The sequence below is a fragment of the Carcharodon carcharias genome, chromosome 12 (genome assembly GCF_017639515.1).
Source record: "Carcharodon carcharias isolate sCarCar2 chromosome 12, sCarCar2.pri, whole genome shotgun sequence".
NCBI classification, from domain to species: Eukaryota; Metazoa; Chordata; class Chondrichthyes; order Lamniformes; family Lamnidae; genus Carcharodon; species Carcharodon carcharias.
The window spans coordinates 57,810,738-57,833,121 of NC_054478.1; the positions used below are offsets into that span (position 1 = coordinate 57,810,738).

Below are 22,384 nucleotides of genomic sequence, written 5' to 3' on the forward strand. Positions count from 1 at the left end.
TCGGATGAGTTGAAAAACTAAAGAACCACCTATCTCAGCAAAGGGGGTGCGTAGACAGTTTGATTGACCATTTTAAGAAGTTATTAAAGGATTAACTATTTCTGTTCTGGTTACTGAATAGACGTTTGTATATTTTTACAATTGATTGACCTCTTGATGGGAGTTAACTGTGTTTGAATGGCTCTGGAGCTTTTTTCAGTTAGAAATGTCTTTAATTAACAGCTTTATTAAATTGGTAAAAGTTAACTTTTTTAATGTCTATTCCAAAGACTTTCAATTACTGTTACATAACTCTGAGGTCCACCCATAGTAGATACTGGGTGTGACTATGGAGGATATGGGTTGGGGTGGGGTGTGGGGGGGTGTTGGGGTGCAGCATGGGTGATAGATAGGCAGTGGTGGTGAGGGGCCAGGGTTTGAAGATCTGACATTCATCATTACAACTGGGCCGCTGTGCCAGTGAACAGAGGTTGGCATTCTAAACTGCCAACCTTGCTGTCAACCCACTTCCATTGCCACCTCTAGTGCCTGATGCAAAAAAACTGTGATGGTTCATGCTCTAATCTAGCCTCTAAGTGATGTGTAGTGGCGGTTTTTGACTGGTGCCTGCCACAGTGATAGCAATTGATGCAATGCTATCATCCTTGCTCTTCCCCTCACCCATCTCTTCCTCACCACCACCTCCCCCTGCTGGTGGGAGTAAAATAATTAGGTGCAAAATGGCTCTTCCTCCTCTTCAAGTCTCTCTGGGTGAGGTCTAGGTGGACCTGGTAAGTGCAGTGATAATGCTGAAAGGGCTAGGATGCATGTGTGTGGCCAGTATAGATGGGATAGCTTTGGAGGATTCAGGATCAGGATTTTTTTAACTCTTTCAAGGGTTTTGGGCATCACTGACTAGGCCAGCATTTATTGCCCATTCCTAATTGTCATTGAGAAGGTGGTAGTGAGCCACCTCTTGAACCACTACAATCCATGTGGTGTAGGTACACCCACAGTGCTGTTAAGAACAGAGTTCCAGGGTCTTGACGCAGCGATAGTGAAGGAATGGTGATATATGATGACCACAGCAGATACTAATTGCTGCGCAAATCAAATCCCAGAGGAAACTTGGCTTATAGGCCATACCCTTTAATTTGTATTCTGAAAATGAGAAGAAAATGTACTGACCTCAGCAGCAAGGCTTCCAGTAATGCCTTTGGAATATTAAAAATTAACAGTAAAAGTTTTATTAACAAGAATTAAAAAAAAAGCACACAAGATTACAGTTGCACAGTAAAATTAGGTTTACAAATCATCCCCCCCCAAACAAAAAGGACTTTCTACTTGGTCAGACCCACTGTTAAACACCTTCCAGGCAACACTCCCTTGTGGATGTTTAACTATAAAAATCCTGCAATATTACTCAAGGCAAATTGCTGTAGCTTCAATAGAAGTATACCACACAAACTCTTAAACCTTCTCCTACTCTGCTGTGGAAATCAAGAATTTCAGAATAAGACTGCTTTTTGCAGCCCATGACTTTTATGGCTTACTGGATGATTAATTCAAACTGCATCTTGTCCCAGCCTAGAGCTGTTTCTAGGAGATTTTCCTCACACAGCTACAGTTAACAGCTAGGAGCCCAACGGCCACCCTAAGCTCTCCATGGAAGCTCTAAATTACCTTTTTACCCCGCTTCATCTCAGGTTCCATTGTTCTCACACCTTTTTGAAACTCAAATCCTACCAAATATAAAACCTTTCATGTTTCTATTTTGTCTCTACTTTCGGCTCACTAAAATGTAATATACCCTCTTCTGTTTACCCATGGAACTCCTGCAAGTTGCAAATATACTTCTTGTCATCCCTGACTTTCCTTTGATATTATCTAAAAATGTAAATGTTAGATCTAACCTATTCACTTGTACCTCAAGCCTAACATCTTTATTCCATGTCTTTAACCCCTCTGGGGTGGGGGCAGGAAGAGGGTCGGCACCAACCTAACTGAGGGTGCAGGTGAGCGCTTTGAGAGAGCTCCCTGAAGGCAGACAGCTGCCCCAGGGAGCTGCAGACCTCCACAGACTAAAGGACACGACAAAAATAGTGCAAAATATGTCCATGCAGCACAATCAAGCACCTGAAAGCATACCTCATAAAAAATCAGTACCCAGGTATCTCTCTTTATTTTATTTCCCCACGGAGATTTCATCCCGCCCTGGATTGAAGTTTGAGCAAAAATATGAATGCCGCCTGAGGGAATGGCCCATCCGCAAACCATAAACCTGGATGGGCCATGTAAAATCGCTGTTGATTGCATTGCTAATGGGCATAAATGCCCGCTTAATTGACAGCGGGTGTGTTTCCGACTGCCACGCGCACCGCCAAGTGAAATATCACACAAGTGCGTGATGATGTTGGAACGCTCGCCTGACGTCATCTCGCGCTATTTCATGTCTATGTGGGTTGTGGGTGTGCCCAGGGGATGTAAAATTCTGGCCAATATTCCCCAAAAATATTTTTAAAAATCCATTCTGACAGATATAGTTCCAAGTTAGGATAGTGTGTGGCTTGGAGGGGAACTTGCAGATGGTGGCATTCCCATGCATCTACTGCCTTTATCCTTCTAGGTGGTAGTGGTTAGAGTTTGGAAGGCTTTGTTGAAGGAGCACTGGTGATTGTGGATATGCATGGAAGCTAAGGTGGCCATGTATACATAAGGAAGGTATCCCCTGGTCTGCCTGTGGGCATGGCATCTGTCACTCCCACCTGATCAGTGTCATCACTGCTTGGTTAAGGGGAGTGATCTCATACAGCCTTGCTTCCCCTCTCCTGGTCAGATCCTGCTGGCACCTGTGGTCGCTATCTTGTCGTGGAAGGAAAAGAATGGTGATTGTTAATGAGTGAATTGGTAAGTGAGTTTGGTGATTGTTAATGGCTGAATTGGTAAGTGAGTTTGTGTGTGTGATGCCTCACTTGGTTGAAGAGCTGAGATATGTCTGAGGTGTGAAAAATGCAATAGTGTGGTTTGCATGAATGCTGGTATATTGTTAGATGGTGGATGAAATGTGTTGAGGTTGTGATGTTGGTTGTGGTGCAATTCTTGAGCAGTGTCTGTGAGATGGGCTCTTGCCTTGATCACTTGTGTCAAATTTTTACATGTCTTGAGGTGTACAAGATTATGAGGGGCATGGACAGGGTGTATAGGGAGCAGCAGTTCCCCTTAGTTGAAGGGTCGGTCATGAGGGGATACAAGTTCAAGGTGAGGGACAGGAGGTTTAGGGGGAATGTGAGGAAACACTTTTTTACCCAGAGGGTGGTGACGGTCTGGAATGCGCTGCCTGGGAGGGTGGTGGAGGCAGGTTGCCTCACATCCTTTAAAAAGTACCTGGATGAGCACTTGGCACGTCATGACATTCAAGGCTATGGGCCAAGTGATGGTAAATGGGATTAGGTAGGTAGGTCAGGTGTTTCCCACGTGTCGGTGCAGACTCGAGGGGCTGAAGGCCCTCTTCTGCACTGTGTGATTCTGTGTAATTCTATCTTGTGGTGTTGGAGTCATGTCCTTTAGTTGGGCTCCTCGCTGTGACCTGCTCTGTGATCTCCTGCCATATTAGCTGCATTATTTGCCGATGCGACCATCTTTTCCCTCTGTGGGTTCAGGGCATCTCTCCTCCTCTGTGCTTCTTCACCAGGAACTCCATTATTGTGTCTGAGAACCATTGATGCCTCTTCTTCAGTTCCGGGCTGACCTCATATGTGTCACTGTTTGTCACTCAGTGCAGTCCATATGTGCAATGGAAGTGCATTTGCAAGGAGGCCACTGCTCCACAAAAATTATTCCTAATCAGCATTTGAGGGCTAAATGTGCAAGACTGACGTTTCCTGCCTCCAGAAATATTTAAATCACTCAATCGCTAATTAACCCCGAAACTGCAAACTAAAACCAGATTTCTAAACACTCGTGTCTTATTAGCACATCAACTATTTAGTGCCAGTTTACAACCTAACCTTTTCCCAAAATGACAACTGCAATTCATTGATTATAGCTGTGTATTAAAGTAGTGTATTAATTGTATCTTTTATATCAGCTCATGTTTATATTATAACATAATGTTGCTACTGTGTGTTAGGGCCTAAAGACAAGAATTTTCCAGAACTTGTTTGGCAGCCTAAGAGTTAAAAACACTGAGAAAACAACAGACAACTGGGGAATCAATCTATAGGCTTAACTTTCATTTTCTGCTTATTCAAACAATGACCCCCACAACAGAAATGTCTTTTAAACTAACTATAAAAATGCTATATTCTAGTTTTTGATTTTTATAGTCACCACTGATGAGATGTTAGAATTAATCTCCACAGATTTGAAAGTGGTTTTCAGATAATATGCCAGCAGTGGTATCTTAAGAGATTACAATTTTAGTATTCTTCTTTTCTATAATTACGGTGTGCTTCCTGAGTGCACGTCAGTTGTGATATTATACATATTGTTAGGTTCACAAAATGCACACTATTTTCCCTCTTTTGTCATGAAGACATGAGGTACAGCAAATTGATGAAAGAATCAAATATAGCCAGAATTCACACAAATGAGAAATAAAGGTTATTTGGCTTTAGTTCACATGTCTGTTTATTTTTTAAAAATGTCATTGTAGTGATGTGGGTGCCACTGGCAAGGCCAGCATTTGTTAGCCTTCAGAAGGTGGTGTTGGTGTTTAAGGTGGTGGGTGGGCTGCCAGTGAAACAGAATGCTTTGTCCTGGATGGTGTTGAGCTTCTTGTGTATTGTTGCAGCTGCACCCATTCAGGCAAGTGGAGAGTATTCCATCACTCTCCTGATTAGTGCCTTACGCAATGAAGAGACTTTGAGGTGTCAGGAGGCGAGCCATTCACTGCAGATTTCCCAGAAAGATACCATGAAGATAAAAGTACATTGCTAGAAACCCCTTAAGATCCCAGAATTCACTAGATGTATTTCGGCATAAACAAGCAGCAAAAAGCACACAATATAATTTTTAAAATTTGTTTCCAGGATGTGGGTGTCACTGACTAGGCCAGCATTTGTTACCCATCCCTAATTGCTCTTATTCAGAGGGCAGTTAAGAGTCAACCACATTGTTGTTGATTTCCTTCCCTAAATGGCATAAGTGAACCAGATGTTTTTTTTTACAACAATCAGCAATGATTTTCTGCTTATCATCAGACTTTTAATTCCAGATTTTTACTGAATTCAAATTTCACCATCTGCCATGATGGGATTCGAACCAGGGTCCCCAGAATATTACCCTGGATCACTAGAATACCAGCCCAGTGACTATGCCACCATCTCCCCTGAAAAAATATTTTCCAAAACTTTTTTTTGTTCTTTCATGGAATGTGGGTAGGCCAGCATTTATTTCCCATCCCTAATTGCCTTTGAGAAGGTCTTGGTGAGTCACCTCCTTGAACTGCTACAGTCCATGTGCTATAGGTACACCCACAGTGCTGTTAGGAAGGAAGTTCCAGGATTTTGACCCAGTAACAGTGAAAGAACAGCGATATAGTTCCATGTCATGATGGTCTATGACTTGGGGGTGGCTATGTTTCCATGTAACTCTGCCCTATCCTTTTAGGTGGTAGAGGTCATGGGTTTGGAAAGTGCTGTTGAAGGAGCCTTGGTGGGTTGCTGCAGTGCACCTTGTAGATGGTACACATTGCTGCCAGTATGCATCGGTGGTGGAGGGTGTGAATTTAAGATGGTGGAGGGGTGCCAGTCAAGTGGGCTGCTTTGCCCTAGATGGTGTCAAGCTTCTTGAGTGTTGTGGGAGCTTCACTCATCTAGGCAAGTAGAGAGTATTTCATCACACTCCTAACTTATGCCTTGTAGATGATGGACAGGCTTTGGGGAGTCAGGAGGTGAGTTACTTGCTGCAGAATTCCCAGCCTCTGACCTGCTCCTGTAGCCACAATATTTACATGGCTGGTACTTGATGTACTGGACAGGTTTTTCACTTGAAACAGATAACTTTATTACAGAGTTCATTTAGAAGTTCCATGACTAGAAAGCTCCATCCCTAGGATTACTTGCACTTAGGGCACATTCATCATATGACCCCTAAAGCAGTAGGAAAGATTATACCTATAATCACTACACTAATCCAGTTCAGTTGTTGGTCAATGGTAACCCCCAGGATGTAGATAGTGGGAGATTCAACAATGGTAATGCCATTGAATGTCAAGGGGAGATGGTTAGATTCTGTCTTATTGGAGATGGTCATTGCCTGGCACTTGTGTGGCACGCAAAACTTGGCAGTATTTTATCTGAGAACAGGTGAGTATCCCTTTATGCACCACTGCAAATGGCTGCCATTGACCTGTACAATCTGTGGGTTATGAGTAGATTGGCTTTCTGTTTGTAGCAGCATGAGTAAAGATCACGTCCAACAGACTTTCACTTAGTCAAATAAATGTTGATAAAACGTTTCCTCAAAGCCACTTTAATTCCTGAAGCTTAATGAGGTTATAGCAGTTTTTTTGTGCCACTGGTTAAGATCATGCCCTTTCAGAAATGAGTGTATGTGAGATATAAAGGCTGAGAGGAGCAGACTTCTGGTGAGATGTACAAAACTTTAACAGTAGGAGGACATGTTGATAAAGATGTTAGATAAACATAAATGGGGCATAGAGTTCAAAAGAAAAAGTTAGATCTACACAAATATTGGTTAGACTGCAGTGAGACTATTAGGTTAGAAACTGGATTTTGTTAGTTACTGGGTGCAAAGTGGTAGCATAGGTGCTATGTGCTGAATGACCTCCATCTGTGTCATATGATTTTATGAAGCTTTACATAGATGGAAAATTCAAGGGGTGAAGGCAACTGTTATATTCCAGACAAATCTTTGAAGACCAAAAATTTCCTGCCCCTTGCAGAAGTCTTTAGATGTTCAGATCATTTTGAGTCTTCACCTTCACACTAAAATGTACATTCTCTATATAACACATGTAATGGTATATTTGCATATGTAGCCTGTTAACTTCAGCAGTATTTTGCTTTTATCTAAGTAAATTAGTCATTGTTTTTCTCCTTTCTTTTGCTTCAGATTACCCTATTTGCACTCAAATGGAGTGTTCAAACGGAGCCTGTTACAACTCTAGCCAGCATTGTGATGCAGTACTGAACTGCAGGGATAGAACGGATGAAAGCAATTGCAGTATGTTCTGCTTTTCTGATGTTTAGATCCTAACTGCCTGACTGTAACAAATCACCTGTTAAAGCCGCTGATATGCAGACATACTGAAACACAGACCATGTCTGAAACAATTTAATATGTTCACTGTAGTCAGAAAAATAAATAAACGAGTGTTGCAACAAACCTAATCAGAAGAATTTCTTATCTACTCATGGAGACTGGTAGAGAAGTAATTATCACAGGATGGATCAATGGAAATGATCAGCTGTTGCATTACATCAGTTTTGTGCTTGGGCATTCGGTGTTTAATTTGTGGAATGCAGAAAAGCTATACATCATTTCTATCATTATGGTAATCACACATAAATAACACATCAATGTGTTCAAAAAGAATTATGCTTATTTTGTCATGCATTTGCAAACAAACAAATATTTGGCTTAACCACAAAGATAAAAACAAAAAACTGCGGATGCTGGAAATCCAAAACAAAAACAGATCTCAGCTGATGCTGCCAGACCTGCTGAGTTTTTCCAGGTATTTCTGTTTTTGATTTGGCTTAACCAGTCTTTACAGCTTATCCTCCATCTGAACAGTAGCCCTAATCTGATGAACACACCCAGTACCCATATTCCTTTATTATCTGTTACTTTAAACGCCTTTCTAACCCAGCCTTCAATATTGACATAGTCTCTGCTTCATGTATCACCTCTGGTAATGCATTGCATAACGTCACAGAAAAAATGTTAAGATGGCTACCTAATTCAACAAAAAACGTGTGATGTCGACACCTCTTTTCAAAAAATGACTGAATCTCATCTTTTTGTTAAAGCTGTGGGTCAGTTAGCTCAGTTGGTTGGATGGCTGGTTTGTAATACAGAATGATACCAACAGCTCAAATTCAATTTCTGTACTGGCTGAGATCATTCATGAAAGCCCTGCCGTCACACCATCATCCATTCATGAGGGGTGGTGGCCTCAGGTTAAACTCACCATCAGTTGTCTCCCTTTCTAATTAGAGAGCAGACTATCATTATTATGATGATCTTCATTCTCTGATTTCAGTGGGGCTTTAGCTATTTTATCTGGGTGAACATTTGAATTATTCCATTCAAGAAGGGTTGGAGGTATTCACTGGCTTCATTTCTGAAGCTTGATAGTCACACATCATTGTTGGCTATCTCCCAATGCTATGTATTCGCTTTAAGCAAAATCTGATTTGTGTACAAAGATTAATAGAGATTGTTTTGCTAAAGATGGCGGAAAATCATGCCTGAAAGTAAGAATAGAATAGAGCTATTCAACATTTACCCCTCATTAGTATTGGAGTAAATTCTTGACATGAAAACACTTTTTTTTTCTGTTTTGTCTCCTTTCTCAAATTTGTTGCCTCACCAAAATCGTCATTCTTCACTGGTGACAGAGATGTTAGATAGTGTGAGTTTGTGAGTTATTCAACTATGGATCCTGTTCTCATCTGACATCCTCACAAACATGCTTTCCAGCAGGGGCTACCAGATAGTTTTCAGGAGTGGGAGCTCGTCTGATTAGACCCATTCACAGTGCAGGACACATGGGCAAATCATGAATGCCCTCATAGACTAGCTAACACAGCATTGCATGAGGTCCTGCCTGAACAAACAGCTCAAGGTCTTAATGGGTGATTCACTTATTTATCAAGCCATATATTGTAGAACTGAATAATTTACAAACCGAAAGTTTCCAAAAAGAATGTGAATGCTGTATTTATTTTCTCCCTTTCTTACCCACATCTTTCCCTCATCTCTTTTCTAATCTTTTGCAGCTCAGAGATGTAACAGCGGTCAGTTTCAATGTGCCAATGCAGAATGTGTCCCAGAGATATTTGTATGTGACCACGATGATGACTGTGGAGATGGAAGTGATGAGCAAAAATGTGGTAATGCTTATTTTCTGGAACAGTCATTTTATTATATCCTACTGTTTGAAATAAGTTAGAAGTATTCTGCACAAACCTGCTGCATATTTGATACAAAGTTAGAAAAGGTTAAAACGTTACAATAGACTAATTGGATGCCCTATAATTACAGCACTTGGGTAACCTATAATTCAACTTGGAGAAGCAGTGTCTCATTTTTAAATGCAGCTTTAAAACCCCCAACTAAAATATTGAGATACTGCAGTGAGCAGAATCGTGAGATTGAAGCATGATCATGTAATGTTTTACAAATTTGTTTAAATGTGGTAATATTTGTAGAGGATCATTTGCAGCCCAGAAACATTTTTAATATTTTTTCATGTGAATTTCGTATTTATCATGATGAACAAAATTAGTATTGGGCAATGGGACCCTAAGAGCACCGAGCATTCCTAGTTCAAGTATAGGAGAATGCAAACAAACACTTCTTTTCTCTGCCCCAACACTGAGATTTAGAATAGCAACCTCGACTGCATCAGTCTGTCATCTTAAGTTTCTTTGTTGTAGGGGCATCCTGTATTATGGGAGCTGTAGAATAGTGATTATGTTACTGGAGTAATAATCCAGAGAGCTGGAATACTGCTCTGGAGAAATGAATTCAAATCCCACCATGGAAACTGGTGGAATTTAAGTTCAATTAATTAAATAAATTTGGAATTAAAAGCTAGAATTAGTAATGGTGAATTGAAAGTGTTGTTTAAAAAAATCTGTTTCACTAAGATCCTTCAGGATACTTACCCAGTCTGACCTCCAGACCCACAGCAATGTGGCTGACTTGGAACTGCCCTTTGAAATGGCCAAGCAAGCAACTCAGTTATATCAAACTACTGCAGAAAAGTTGAGTAAGAGTAATATAGGACAGACTGCCTGGCATTGACCTAGGCACCGGACACAACAACGACATACTCTGCCCAGTTGACCTTCAAAGCCCTCCTCAGTAATATGTGAGGATTTGTGCCAAGGCTGGGAGAGGTGTTCCACAGCCATAGCCATATTCACCGAATCACACCTTATAGCAATGTCCAAGACCCTTATATCACAGTCAATAGAGGTTGTGGCACAATGGTATGCAGTTGGGATGAAGTGATCCTAGGGGTCTTCAGTGTTGACTCTGGATCCCTGAAGTCTTATGCCTTCAGGTTAAATATGGGCACGGAAACCTCCTGCTGATTATAACCAATTACCTCCCTGAACTGATGAATTAGTACTCCTCCATGTGTAAAACCACTTTACCATATTCAGTCTTAGGTTGATAAGTGGTGAGTAACATTCAAGTCACACAAGTGTACCAATCATATAGTACTGTGGCTACAAGAGCAGGCCAGAGGCTGTGAATTCTGTAGAGAGTAACTCACCTCCTTACTCCCCAAAGCCTGCAGCAACTCAGCAAGGTTCCTTCAACAATACCTTCCAAACCTGCGACCTCTACCACTTGACTTGGAACTATGTTGCCATTCCTTCACTATCACTGGGTCAAAATCCTATAACTCTCTTATAGCAGCACTGTGGGTGGACCTACACCAGATGGACTGCAACAGTTCAAGAAGGTGGCTCACCACCACCTTCTCAGGTGCAGTTAAGGATGAGCAACAAATGCTGGCCTTTCCAATGATATTCACATTCCATAAAAGATTAAACAAAAAGAAAGAAGAACTGAGGGTGGCAGAATGTACTCTGGGTGGAGATCTTCAATGTCCATCACCAAGAATGGATTGGTATCACTACTACTAACCAAACTGGCCAAGTTCTAAAGAACATATCTGCCAGCCTTGGTCCATGCAGGTGGTGAAAGAACCAACATGAGAGAAAAATTTACTTGACCTCACCTTCAACTGCTGCAGATATGTCTCTCCATGTCAGTATTGGTAGGAGTGACAACTGCATGCTCCTTGTGGAGACTAAGCCCCATCTTCACACTAAGGACACCATCCATTATGTTATGTAATGCTCCCATTATGCTAAATTCAAAACAGGAAGATGCTTGTGGTTGGTCCATGCTAATTATTTCAACCTCAGGACAATGTTGCAGGAGTTCCTTAGGGTGCTATCCTAGGCATTTTTAGCTGCTTCATCAATGACCTTATTTCCTTCATAAGATGAGTAGTAAGGATGTTTTTGGATGATTGCTCAATGTTCAGTACTATTTGCCACTCCTCAGATAACGAAGCAGTCCATACCCGCATACTACAACATCTAGACAACATTCAGGCTTGGGCTGACAAGTAACACTCATGCCAAACATATTCAATCTCCAACAAGAGAAAGGTGTTCTGCGCAAATAACTCACCTCCTGACTCCGCAAAGCCACTCCACCATCTACAAGGCTCAAGTCAGGAATGTGATGGTATACACTCCATTCACCTGGATGAATGCTGCTCCAATAACACTCAAGAAGCTCAATATCCCCATTCAGGGCATAAGAACATAAGAAATAAGAGCAGGATTAGGCTATTCAGCCCATCGAGCCTGCTCTGCCATTCAGTAATACCATGGCTGATCAGATTGTGGCCTCAACTCCACTTTCCTACTTGACACCCTGCACCAAACCACCCCTCGTCCCAAAGCCCTTGACTCCTTCGTAGATCAAAATCCTGTCTAACTCAGCCTTGGATATATTCAATGACCCAGTCTCTATTGCTCTTTGTAGTGACAACCCTCTGACAGAAGAAATTCCTCCTCATCTCCATCTTAAATGGGAGATCCCATATTTTGAAACTGTGACCCCCTACTCCTAGATTCCCCCACAAGGAAAAACATTCTCACAGCTTCTAGCTGTCAAGCCCCCTCAGAATCTTATATGTTTCAGTAAGATCACCTCTCTTTCTTTGGTATCCAATGAGTATAGGCCCAACTTGCTCAACTTTTCCTCATCCCAGGAATCAATCTAGTGAACATTCTCTGAACTGCCTCCAATGCAAGTATATGCCTCCCTAAGTAAGGAAATCAAAACTATATCAGTACACTAGCTGCGGTCTCACCAATGCTTTGTACAGTTTTCCCACTTTTATACTCCATCCCCTTTGCTGTAAAGGTCAATATTCGATTTGCCTTCCTAATTGTTTGCTGTAACATTTTGTGGTTCATGTACAAGGACACACAGATCCCTCTGTACCACAGCTTTCTATAATCTCTCTCCGTTTAAATTATATTCTGCTTTTCTGTCTTTCCTACCAAAGTGGATAACCTCACATTTTCCCCACATTATACGCCATGGGCAGAATTTTACACCTTGCAGGCTGGTGCCTGCCCGACCCGATCAGGCATAAAACAGCGTGAGAAGACGTCGAGCGAGTGCCCTGACGTCATCCCGCATGGGTGAAATCTTCAGGTCAGCGGGCGTGCGTGGGTGTCAGAACTGCGCCCGCCATCAATTAAGAGGCCAGTTAAGGCTATTAAAAATCCAGTTGAACCCAATTTTACGTTGCCCATGTGGTTTCATGCTCATCGCACAGGCGAAATGGGCAGCCTACATTTTGCAATACCTCATCCAAGGGTGGGATAAAAAGGGTTAGCAGTATTGCCAGTGAGAGTGGTGAGGAGTTTAGGAAGTAGTTTGCTGCTGGTTGCTTATTTGAACTTCACAGCTTCATCTCCGCTCTGAGCTTCATTCTTAGTATTTCTAGGCTTCATTTCAGGACTCATTTTTGTCTCCAAGGCCCCTGGAGGATTTTGACCATGTGGACCCTTCTAGGTATCAGACAGCCTTCTGTTACCCTGGTAGTGGGGATTGTGCCCTCTGCTGGAGGCACCTCCTCTGAGGGGGATGGGAGGGGCAGAAGGGAGAGGAGGCCAGCTGTCCCTATGCAGTTTCCAGGGGAGTGACCTGTGGCAGAAGAGGTGCAGCCACAAGGAGTGCAGGGTCGGGAGATAGCCCAAGGTTGAAGGGGCTGCAGAAGATGCCACTATCCTGTTGCCAGGGTTTATAGGCGGCGATGCAGCTACCTCAATATGTCCGAGGTGCAATGCCAAAGGAGGTTCCGCCTCGCCAGGGAGACCATGACCTCCATTTGTCAGATGATCAGGCCTGAGGTCACCCCCAACTGTGTGGGTGGAAACCGCATTCCAGTGGCTCTGAAGGTCACAGTGGCCCTCAACTTCTATGGCTCGAGCTCTCTCCAGGTGTCATTGGGGATCTTTGTGGAATGTCCCAGTTAGCTGTCCATAGTTGTTTCAAGCTGGCGACAGAAGCTCTGTTCAGGTGGGTAATGACATTTATTCATTTCCGTACGGACGAGGCCAGCCAGACTTAGTGAGCCAGAAGGTTTTAAGTGATTGCTGGGTTCCCCCGCATCGAGGGTGCAATCGACTGCACACATGTGGCCATCAAGGCAGCAGTGGGTGAGCTGGGTGCCTTCATCAACAGGAAGGGATTCCACTGGATGAACATGCAGATAGTGTGTGACCATAGAATGCAGATTTTGCAAGTCTTTGCAAGGTAGCCAGGCAACTCCCATGATGCTTATATCCTCAGACACTCCCACGTGCCAAGGCTATTCAGTGCTGCAGCTGGACTGGATGGATGGCTGCTGGGCAACAAGGGCTATCCATTGGAAAGGTGGCTTATGGCGCCTCTCTGTTACCCAAGGACGGAGGCAGAGCAGCATTATAATAGGAGTCATGCCTCCACAAGGGTGGTGACAGGGAGAACCATAGGCCTTCTGCTTCTGATGCAGATGCACTTCTGATGCCTGGACCATTCAGGGGGAGCACTACAATACCCCACAAAGTGGCTGTCACCGATAGTGGTTCCATGCTGTGCTCTCCACAATATGGCACTAACAAGGAGGGAGCCACTGGAGGAAGAGGATCTGGAAGCAGCTGCACAGGCCATGGATGATTAATCCAGTAGTGAGTGAGAAAAGGAGCACAGTGAGGAGAACACAGAGCATGGAGGCAGACCTCTGTATCCTTCAAGGAGGCAGGGACACCAGGGATGCCTTGATCCAATGCTCCTTCAGATCAGCTGCCAAAGATCTGCTTCCACCTCATGCCAGGGCTGCCCCTGCATCCCAGATGTTTGAAATGACCCTTTCATTTGAACCTAAAGTCCACTCAGTGCCTATACAATAAAGTTTAGAGCCACTCATGTCCAGCATTACATACTGGCGTATTCATAAGAACATAAGAAATAGGAGCAGGAGTAGGCCATTCACCCCTCAAGCCTATCCCACCATTCAATAACATCATGGCTGATATGCCCCAGGCCTCAACTTCTCTTTCATGCCAGCTCCTCATAACCCTCAACTCAGCGATATTTCAAAAATCTATCTACCTCCTCTTTAAATACTTTAATGACCTAGCTGCCACAACTCTCTGGGGTAGAGAATTCTAAACATTCACCACCTTCTGAGAGAAGAAATTATTTTGCATCTCAGTTTTAAATGAGTGTCCCCTTATTCTGTAACTATGTCCCCTAGTTTGAGATTCTCCCACTAGTGGAAACATCTTCTCAACATCTACTCTGTCAAGACCCCTCAGAATTTTGTACATTGTACCTTTCAATAAGATCACCCCCCATTCTTCTAAACTCTAATGAATAAAGACCTAACCTGTTCAGCCATTCTTGATAAGTCAACCTCTTCATCCCAGGAATCAGCCTATTGAATCTCTTTTGAATTGCCTCCAATGCCAATATATCCTTTCTTAAATACGGGGACCAAAACTGTACACAGTTCTCCAGCTGCAGCCTCACCAACACCCTGTACAGTTGTAACAAGACCTCCCTATTTTTAAACTCCAATCCTCTAGCAATACAGGCCAAAATTGCATTTGCCTTCTTAATTATTTGCTGCACCTGCATGCTAACCTTTTGTGTTTCATGCACAAGAACACCCAGATCCCTTTGTGCTGCGCTTGTTTGAACTTTTGCACTTTTTCTCTCCCTATTTAAATAAGTCTGCCTTTTGATTCTTCCTGCCAAAGTGCATGACCTCACACTTTCCTACATTAAACTCCATCTGCCAAATTTTTGCTCACTCACTCAACCCATCTATATCCCCTTGTAGATTCCTCATGTCCTCATCACAACATGCCCTCCCACCTATTTTTGTATGGTCAACAGATTTGGATACATTACACTCTGCCCCCCTCCTCCAAGTCATTAATATAGATAGTAAATAATTGAGGCCCTAGGACTGATCCTTGTGGCACTCCACTAGTTACTTCTTTCCAATCTGAAAAAGACACATTAATCCCAACTCTGTCTTCTGTGTGTTAACCAATCCTCTTGTGTAGTAACGTTGTATGTGGCACCCTATCGAATGCCTTCTGGAAATCCAAATACACTACATCTACCGGTTCCCCTTTATCAACTCTGCTTGTTATATCCTCAAAGAACTCTAACAATTGTGTCAGCCATGATTTCCCTTTCATAAAGCCATGTTGACTCTGTTTGATTGTGTTAAGCTTTTCTAAATGCCCTGCTATTTCTTCCTTAATAATGGACTCTAGCATTTTCCCAATGACAGATGTTAGGCTAACTGGCCTATAGTTTTCTGCTTTTTGTCTCCCCCCTTTCTTGAACAGGCGCATCAATTTAGTGGTTTTCCAATCCACTGGGACACTCCCAGAACCCAGAGAGTTCTGGAATATTTCGACTAATGCCTCCACTATCTCTGCAGCCACTTTCTTTCAAACCCTTGGATGCTGGCCATCAGGTCCTAGCAATTTGTCTGCTTTTAGTCCCATTAGTTTGTCAAATGATTTGTCCTTCGTGATAGAGATTGTTACAAGATCTTTCCTTCCATTAGCTTCTAGCTTATCCGACATCTTTGAGATGATTTTGGTGTCTTCCACCATGAAGACCAATACAAAATATTGGTTTAAATTATCTGCCATTTCCCTGTTCCCCATTATCAATTCTCCAATCACATCCTTCAAGGGTCCCATGCTCACTTTAGCTACTCTCCTTTTTATATACCCCCATAGAAGCTCTTGCTGTTTTTTTATATTTCTTGCCAAGTTACTTTCATTATCAATTTTATCCCTCTTAATTAGCTTTTTAGTCATCTGCTGCTGGGTTCCTAAAAAAGTTCCCAACCCTCTGACCTGCCACTAGTTTTCACAGCTTTGTATGCCTTAGTTTTTGATTGGATACTCTCCTTGACCGCCTTTGTTAACCATGGGAGGTTCATCCTTTTCATCAAGTCCTTCTTTTTAACCGGGATAAGTTCTTGCTGAACTTTATGAAATATCTACTTAAATGTCTGCACTGCTCATCCACTGACCTTCCCTTTAGTCTATTTTCCCAGCCCGCTTTAGACACTCTTTCTTCATACCTCTATATGTGCCCTTCTTTAAGTTGAGGACATTGGTTTGAGACCCGAGTTGCTTGTCCTCAAACTGAATTTGAAATTCTACCATGTTGTGATCCTACCCACTAGAGGATCCTTAACAACAAGATCTCTTATTAATCCTATCTCATTACACATTACTAGATCTAAAATGGCCTATTCCCAGGTAGATTCTGCAACGTATTGCTCTAAGAAAAAATTCTTGATGAGTACAAATTTGTCTTCCATTTTACCCCTGCCAATGTGAATTGTCCAGTTACTATGCAGATTAAAATCACCCTTGACAATTGTAGTGCCCTTCTTACACACCTCCATAATTTCAAGATTTATACTTTGTCTTACAGTGAGGCAACTCTTCGGGGGCCTATAGGCGACTCCCTCCTGGGTCTCCTTTCCCTTGCTATTCCTTATTTCCACCCAAACTGATAACCCATCATGATCTATTGCACCTATATCACTACTCATCACCGCACTGGTACCTTTCTTTATGAACAAAGCTACCCCACCTCCTTTTCCTTTTTGCCTATTTTTCCGGAACATCGAATACCTTTGAATATTGAGTTCCCAGTCTTGGTCACCCTGCAACCATGTCTCTGCAATAGCTATCACGTCATTTCTGGATGATGGCAGCAGCTCCTCTGCCCCTATGCCAGTGATCGTGGCATCTGATGAGGCTGCGATGACTGGGGAGATGCCAGCCATGGCACTGGCCGCTCCCTCTCAGGTGGGGCCAGCACAGGCTCCACTGGCCAGAGGATGATCCCCAAGGTCATCAAGTGCCCTTGTGCAATAGGTACGAGGACTGCAGGGAGGATGAGCACACTGACCACAGCACTGTAGTACAGATCGCCATTCAAGTGGCGGGGGGCGGGGGGGTGGGGGGAGAAAAGAGAAATGTAGTAGTAATAGGGAATAGCATAATTAGAGGAATAGATACTGTTCTATGCAGCAAAGACAGGGAGTTCCGAAGGCTGTGTTGCCTACCTGGTGCCAAGGTTAAGGACATTCTTCTGGGCTGGAGAGGAACTTGGAGTGCCGTCAACTCATCTATCTTGTTACAAATTCTGTGTGTATTCAGATAAAGAGCCTTAAGCTTTGACTTTTTACCATTATTATTCATTCTGGCTCTAATTTCTGCTGCATTCTTCTGTTTATATTTTCTGCCCCTTCCTGTCACACTTTCATTATTGTTCACCTCCTCACTACTCTGTGCCTCTGCTCTCTTGTTTCTTCTTGATTTTTTAAACTTCCCTTCCACTGAACCCTACCCCCCACTAATTAGTTTAAAGTCCTATCTACAACCTTAGTTATACAATTCGCCAGGACACTGGTCCCAGCATGGTTCAAATGAAGCCCGTCCTAATGGAACAGCCCTCTCTCTCCCCAGTACTGTTGCCAGTGCCCCATGAGTCAGAACTCATTATTCCCACACCAGCCTTTGAGCCACGCATTCATTTCTCTAATCTTATTTACCCAATGCCAATTTACACATGGCTTAGGTGGTAATCCAGAGATTATTACCTTTGTGCTTCTGCTTTTTAAATTAGCCCTGAGCTGCTCGTAATCCCTCAGCAGAACCTCTTTCCTAGTCCTACCTATGTCATTGGTACCCATGTGGACCATGACAACTGGATCCTCCCCCTCCCACTTCAAGTTCTTCTCCAGCCCAGAAGAGATGCCCTTAACCTTGGCGCCGGGTAGGCAACACAGCCTTTGCAGCTCCCTGTCTTCGCTGAAGAGAACAGTATCTATTCCCCTAACTATACTATTCCCCTACATTTCTCTTTTCCCTCCCCACTTGAATGGCACTCTGTACCACAGTGCTGTGGTCTGTTCACTCATTCTCCCTGCAGTCTGTGCCCTCGTCCACACTGGGTGCAAGAACCTCGTACCTATTGCACAAGGGCACTTGATGATCTTGGCGGTCGTCCTCTGGCCAGTGCTGGCCCCACCTGAGAGGGAGTGGCCAGTGTCACGACTGGCATTTCCCCAGTCATCGCAGCCTCATCAGATGCCACGGTCACTGGAAGAGGGGCGGAGGAGCTGCTGCATCATCTAGAGCACCCTGAGAGAAGCCCACAGAGATGACAAGCAGCTTGTGCACCAATGTGAGGTCGCTCTGGACTTCCCTGCTCGCTATTGATGGACGGGCACCCAGCTGGGATACTGGGTGCCTCATCCATCTCCCACAATGTCATTGAGCAGCTGAGGTCAGTGCCTGTGTGAGGGTCTGCAGTGAGTGCAAACCCACGAACCCCTGATTCTGTTCCTGGAGCTGCCTCTCCATGAGAGTCGCCACTCTCTCAATGGAGGAGGCAGTGTGCTCGGCCATGAGGGTCAACGCAGCACTCATGCTCCGCATGGACTCCTCAATTATGGAGACCATGGCACACAGACCCTCATGGATCTCTGCCAGATCCTCCTGCACATCTCGCTGGACATGCAGCATCTGCTGCCTAATGAATGACTCCAGAGGCTCATCATCAACTGAGCATCGTCCTGATCTCTAGCTGTCCTCCGACTGCCGGTGCCCTGGGCACACTCTGCCTCCGCCTGCTCCTCAAGTGAGTGTGAAGTACCCTCACCGCTGTGTTCTGACATTCTAGCCGAGGATCTAAAGCCCACCAAGGTGCTAGTATCTGCGCTGGTGCCAGCTTCAGAGAGCAGGTGTGACGCAGGTGCATGTTAAGTTTGGTGGTCCTCTGCCATCAGGGGTGGCTCCTCGGGGTCCTGTGATTGAGTGCGTGCTGGTGAATCCAAGTGAGAACAACATATCATTAGTTTAAGTCATCACACTGTCACTGTGCATGCCAGGCACTCAGGTGAGACAATGGAAATCTGCATCATGGTGCCATCATCTTTCAATGATCAATGGGGAATCCAGTTTTGAGGCTCCCAATGATAAAACTACACAAGAATGTTTGCACCATCCGAAACTCTCACCTCTATGCTCTGCATTCTTACCTTCATCTGACACCCCAGCCTTTCTGTGGGCGGTTGACCTTGGAGCTCCAGCTCCAATGTGTCCTGCTTGAATCTGGATAGGATTAGGAGGTTTGGGGAGCCTCCACCCATCTGCAACCTTTCAATGTTGTTATGGGCTGCCTTCTCCTGAAAGAGCAGAGAAGCATGGATTAGTCCACTTTGTACCGGCAGTGCCATTGCAGCCTGGCCAAGCCCACCTGAGGAACACCTTGCAGGGCACATCCGGTTTGTGGCCCTCGAACTACAAGGCATTCAGTCAAAACAGCTGGGGCTCACCCCCGTGGCCAGCTCTGGCATCATTGACAGTTGGCACTCAGGCTCTAACACTCCTGAGCTCCACGGTGCAGGGGGAACAGCCAGACCTTAACACTTCAACACACTGATCCATGCCAACACAGTACTCACCATTCCTGAGTGCAGGAGGTCATTAAACCTTTTGCGACACTGCACCCATGTGTGCTGCACAACATCGTGGCTGCTGACCAGCACTGCCACCTCCTCCCAAGCTCTTTTTGTTAGGTGCAGTGGCTTCCTCCTTTCATCTCTGGGAACAAGGGTGTCCCTTGTAGCAGCCACCTCCTCCAGGACGACCATGGGGCACTCATTTGAAAACCAAGGGGCTGAGTGCCCACCCGACCTGCCCTCCCACCTGACGTCTCCAGCTGCACTTGATGCCCTAAATTCAGTCTTCACAGTGAAGAAGATATATTCTTCCATGGCAGCCTTCAAGGAGCTGCCTGTGCCATTTTTAAACCGGCCGCTGGGCCGCTATTGGACCTGGCGGCCGACGGCCCCCACCTTCCCCCCGCCTCTTCCTGACCATTGGGAAGATGCGTTTCATGCTGGGCGGGCCTTGGTTGGCCACCCAGCATGAAATCGCAGCTGGGGACCGATCCCAGGTGGCGAACGTTTTCCTAAGCGGATACGGGCCCACTGATCACGTCTGCCCACCAAGGGTAAAATTCAGACCCATCTGTCAAACCTTTACCCACTCACTTAACCTATCTAAATCCCTTTGCAGCCCCTTCATGTCCTTCTCACAATCTGCTTTTACTCCAATTGTTGTGTCAGAGCCGCTCGTTTTATTGGCACCTTATCCAGTGCCTTAAGCATTCACTCCCTCCACCACTGCCGCACAGTGGCAGCAGTGTATGTCATCCACAAGATGCATCTCAGTAACTCGTCAAACTTCCCTCAACAGCACCTTCCAAACCCAGGACCACTACTAACTAGAAGGACAAGGGCAGCAGGTGCATGGGAACAAATTCCCCTCCAAGTCACACACTATTCTTACTTGGAAATATAATGTTGTTCCCTCATTGTTGTTGGATCAAAGTCTTGACAGCATTGTTGTGTACTTATGCTGCACAGCTGTAGCAATTCAAGAAGACAGCTCGCCACCATCTTCTCAAAGACAATGAGTAGTGGATAATAAATGCTGGCCTAGCCAATGATGCCCACATCCCAACAGTGAATAAAAAAAGATTGGCAATTAGCCTCAACTTGGGGGCAATTTTAATTTGTGGCTCCATGTGTACTAAAATCTCATTTAAGATTATTTTTTCTGAGATTGAATATACTCACAATCCCTAGCAAAGGAAAAGGTATATGACAGGCATCTGATGCTCCATAACCAATTATGAAGAAATATATGGGAGCAAGCTGGAGTGAAACTCTCTCATTGCTGACATCTGTAGCCTCATAGACCAAGACCTCCTTCCCACTGGGCCAACAGCCCATACATTGCCAATAGCAGACAAGATGGCTCTTGCTGGAGGTTTCCTGTGCCCATCCGGGTTCTCTGTCTCTCCCTGGAGTTCTGTGCTCTCCTCTGCGGGAGAGAAAGCAGAGAATAATGCTCATGAGAAATGGGCTGAGAGGAAGGGAAGGAAGGACCATCAATTCCAGCTGAAAGATGCAGTAACTGGTGTTACAATATATGTCAACATCTTTTCAGTACTCACTGATTCTGAGTCATTTTTTTATGAATGGAAAAATATAAATCAGTCTATGCAAGTGCAAATTTGTAGGTCAATTGAGTAATTGATTTTGAATTGGGGCACAAATTTATGGGCCAAACATATTGGGTAAAGGTTATTTTTAGATGGGCAAAATCCAAACATGAGTGTAATGTTCATCAAATTCTGTTTTGATCTAAAAATACATTCTAATACTCTGAAGCAACATTTGAGATATAATAACTTCTAATGATTAAATGATGATACTTTCTTCATTTTACAGTTTATCCAGCCTGTACAGGAAGTTATTTTACCTGCCCCAGCGGCCATTGCATTCATCAGAATTGGCTTTGTGATGGAGATGATGACTGTGGAGATAATGCTGATGAAAGAGGATGTGGTAAGAATGTGGGCAGTCAGTGAGTATATAAAAGTTTAAATGAGTGAGATTAGTAAACTGCTGAATGAGGATTATAGAAGTTAACAATCATGCTTGCAATCTTGAATTATAGATTGAAAAATTTTCATAGTGCCAGCACAACGAATTATCTTTCAATCGCTTGGTTGACTGCATCATGGTTGTTCCCATGGAGTTTATGAAAAGTATTATAAGGAAGGCGGGCTCGGGATTGGGGTTAAATCCTGAAAAGTGACATTGGATTGGCAATCCAACATGATCCCACCCACTTCTGGATTTGAGGGGATGGACACAGAGAGCTCGAAGGAAATGACACCTCCAACATAGGGTCTACGAGCAAAAGGTTAGCTTCTTTCGATATGCGTGAGTGCCAGTGCCTCAGGAAGCCCAAGCTTTCACAGCAGGTCTTTGCTGACATCTGTAGCCTCCTAGACCAAGACCTCCTTCCCACCGGGTCAACAGCCCACACAGCCAATAGCAGACAAGATGGCTTTTGCTGGAGGTTCCCCGTGCCCTCAGGGTTCTCTGTCTCTCCCTGGAGTTCTGTGCTCTCCTCTGCAGAAGAGAAAGCAGAGAATTATGCGCATGAGAAATGGGTTGAGAGGAAAGGATAGAAGGACCAACATTTCT

The 22,384-nt window shown here is 44.1% G+C and overlaps 1 protein-coding gene across 1 annotated transcript in view; it reads left to right on the forward strand.

Annotated features, from left to right (window-relative positions):
• The window catches only part of lrp2a (low density lipoprotein receptor-related protein 2a), a 387,109-nt gene that overhangs the window by 112,076 nt on the left and 252,649 nt on the right, over nt 1-22,384 (forward strand). The window contains exons 7-9 of the mRNA XM_041200238.1: nt 7,057-7,167; nt 8,949-9,062; nt 21,620-21,736. Of these exons, the coding sequence (XP_041056172.1) occupies nt 7,057-7,167; nt 8,949-9,062; nt 21,620-21,736 (342 nt within the window). The remainder of the gene's footprint in view (nt 1-7,056; nt 7,168-8,948; nt 9,063-21,619; nt 21,737-22,384) is intronic.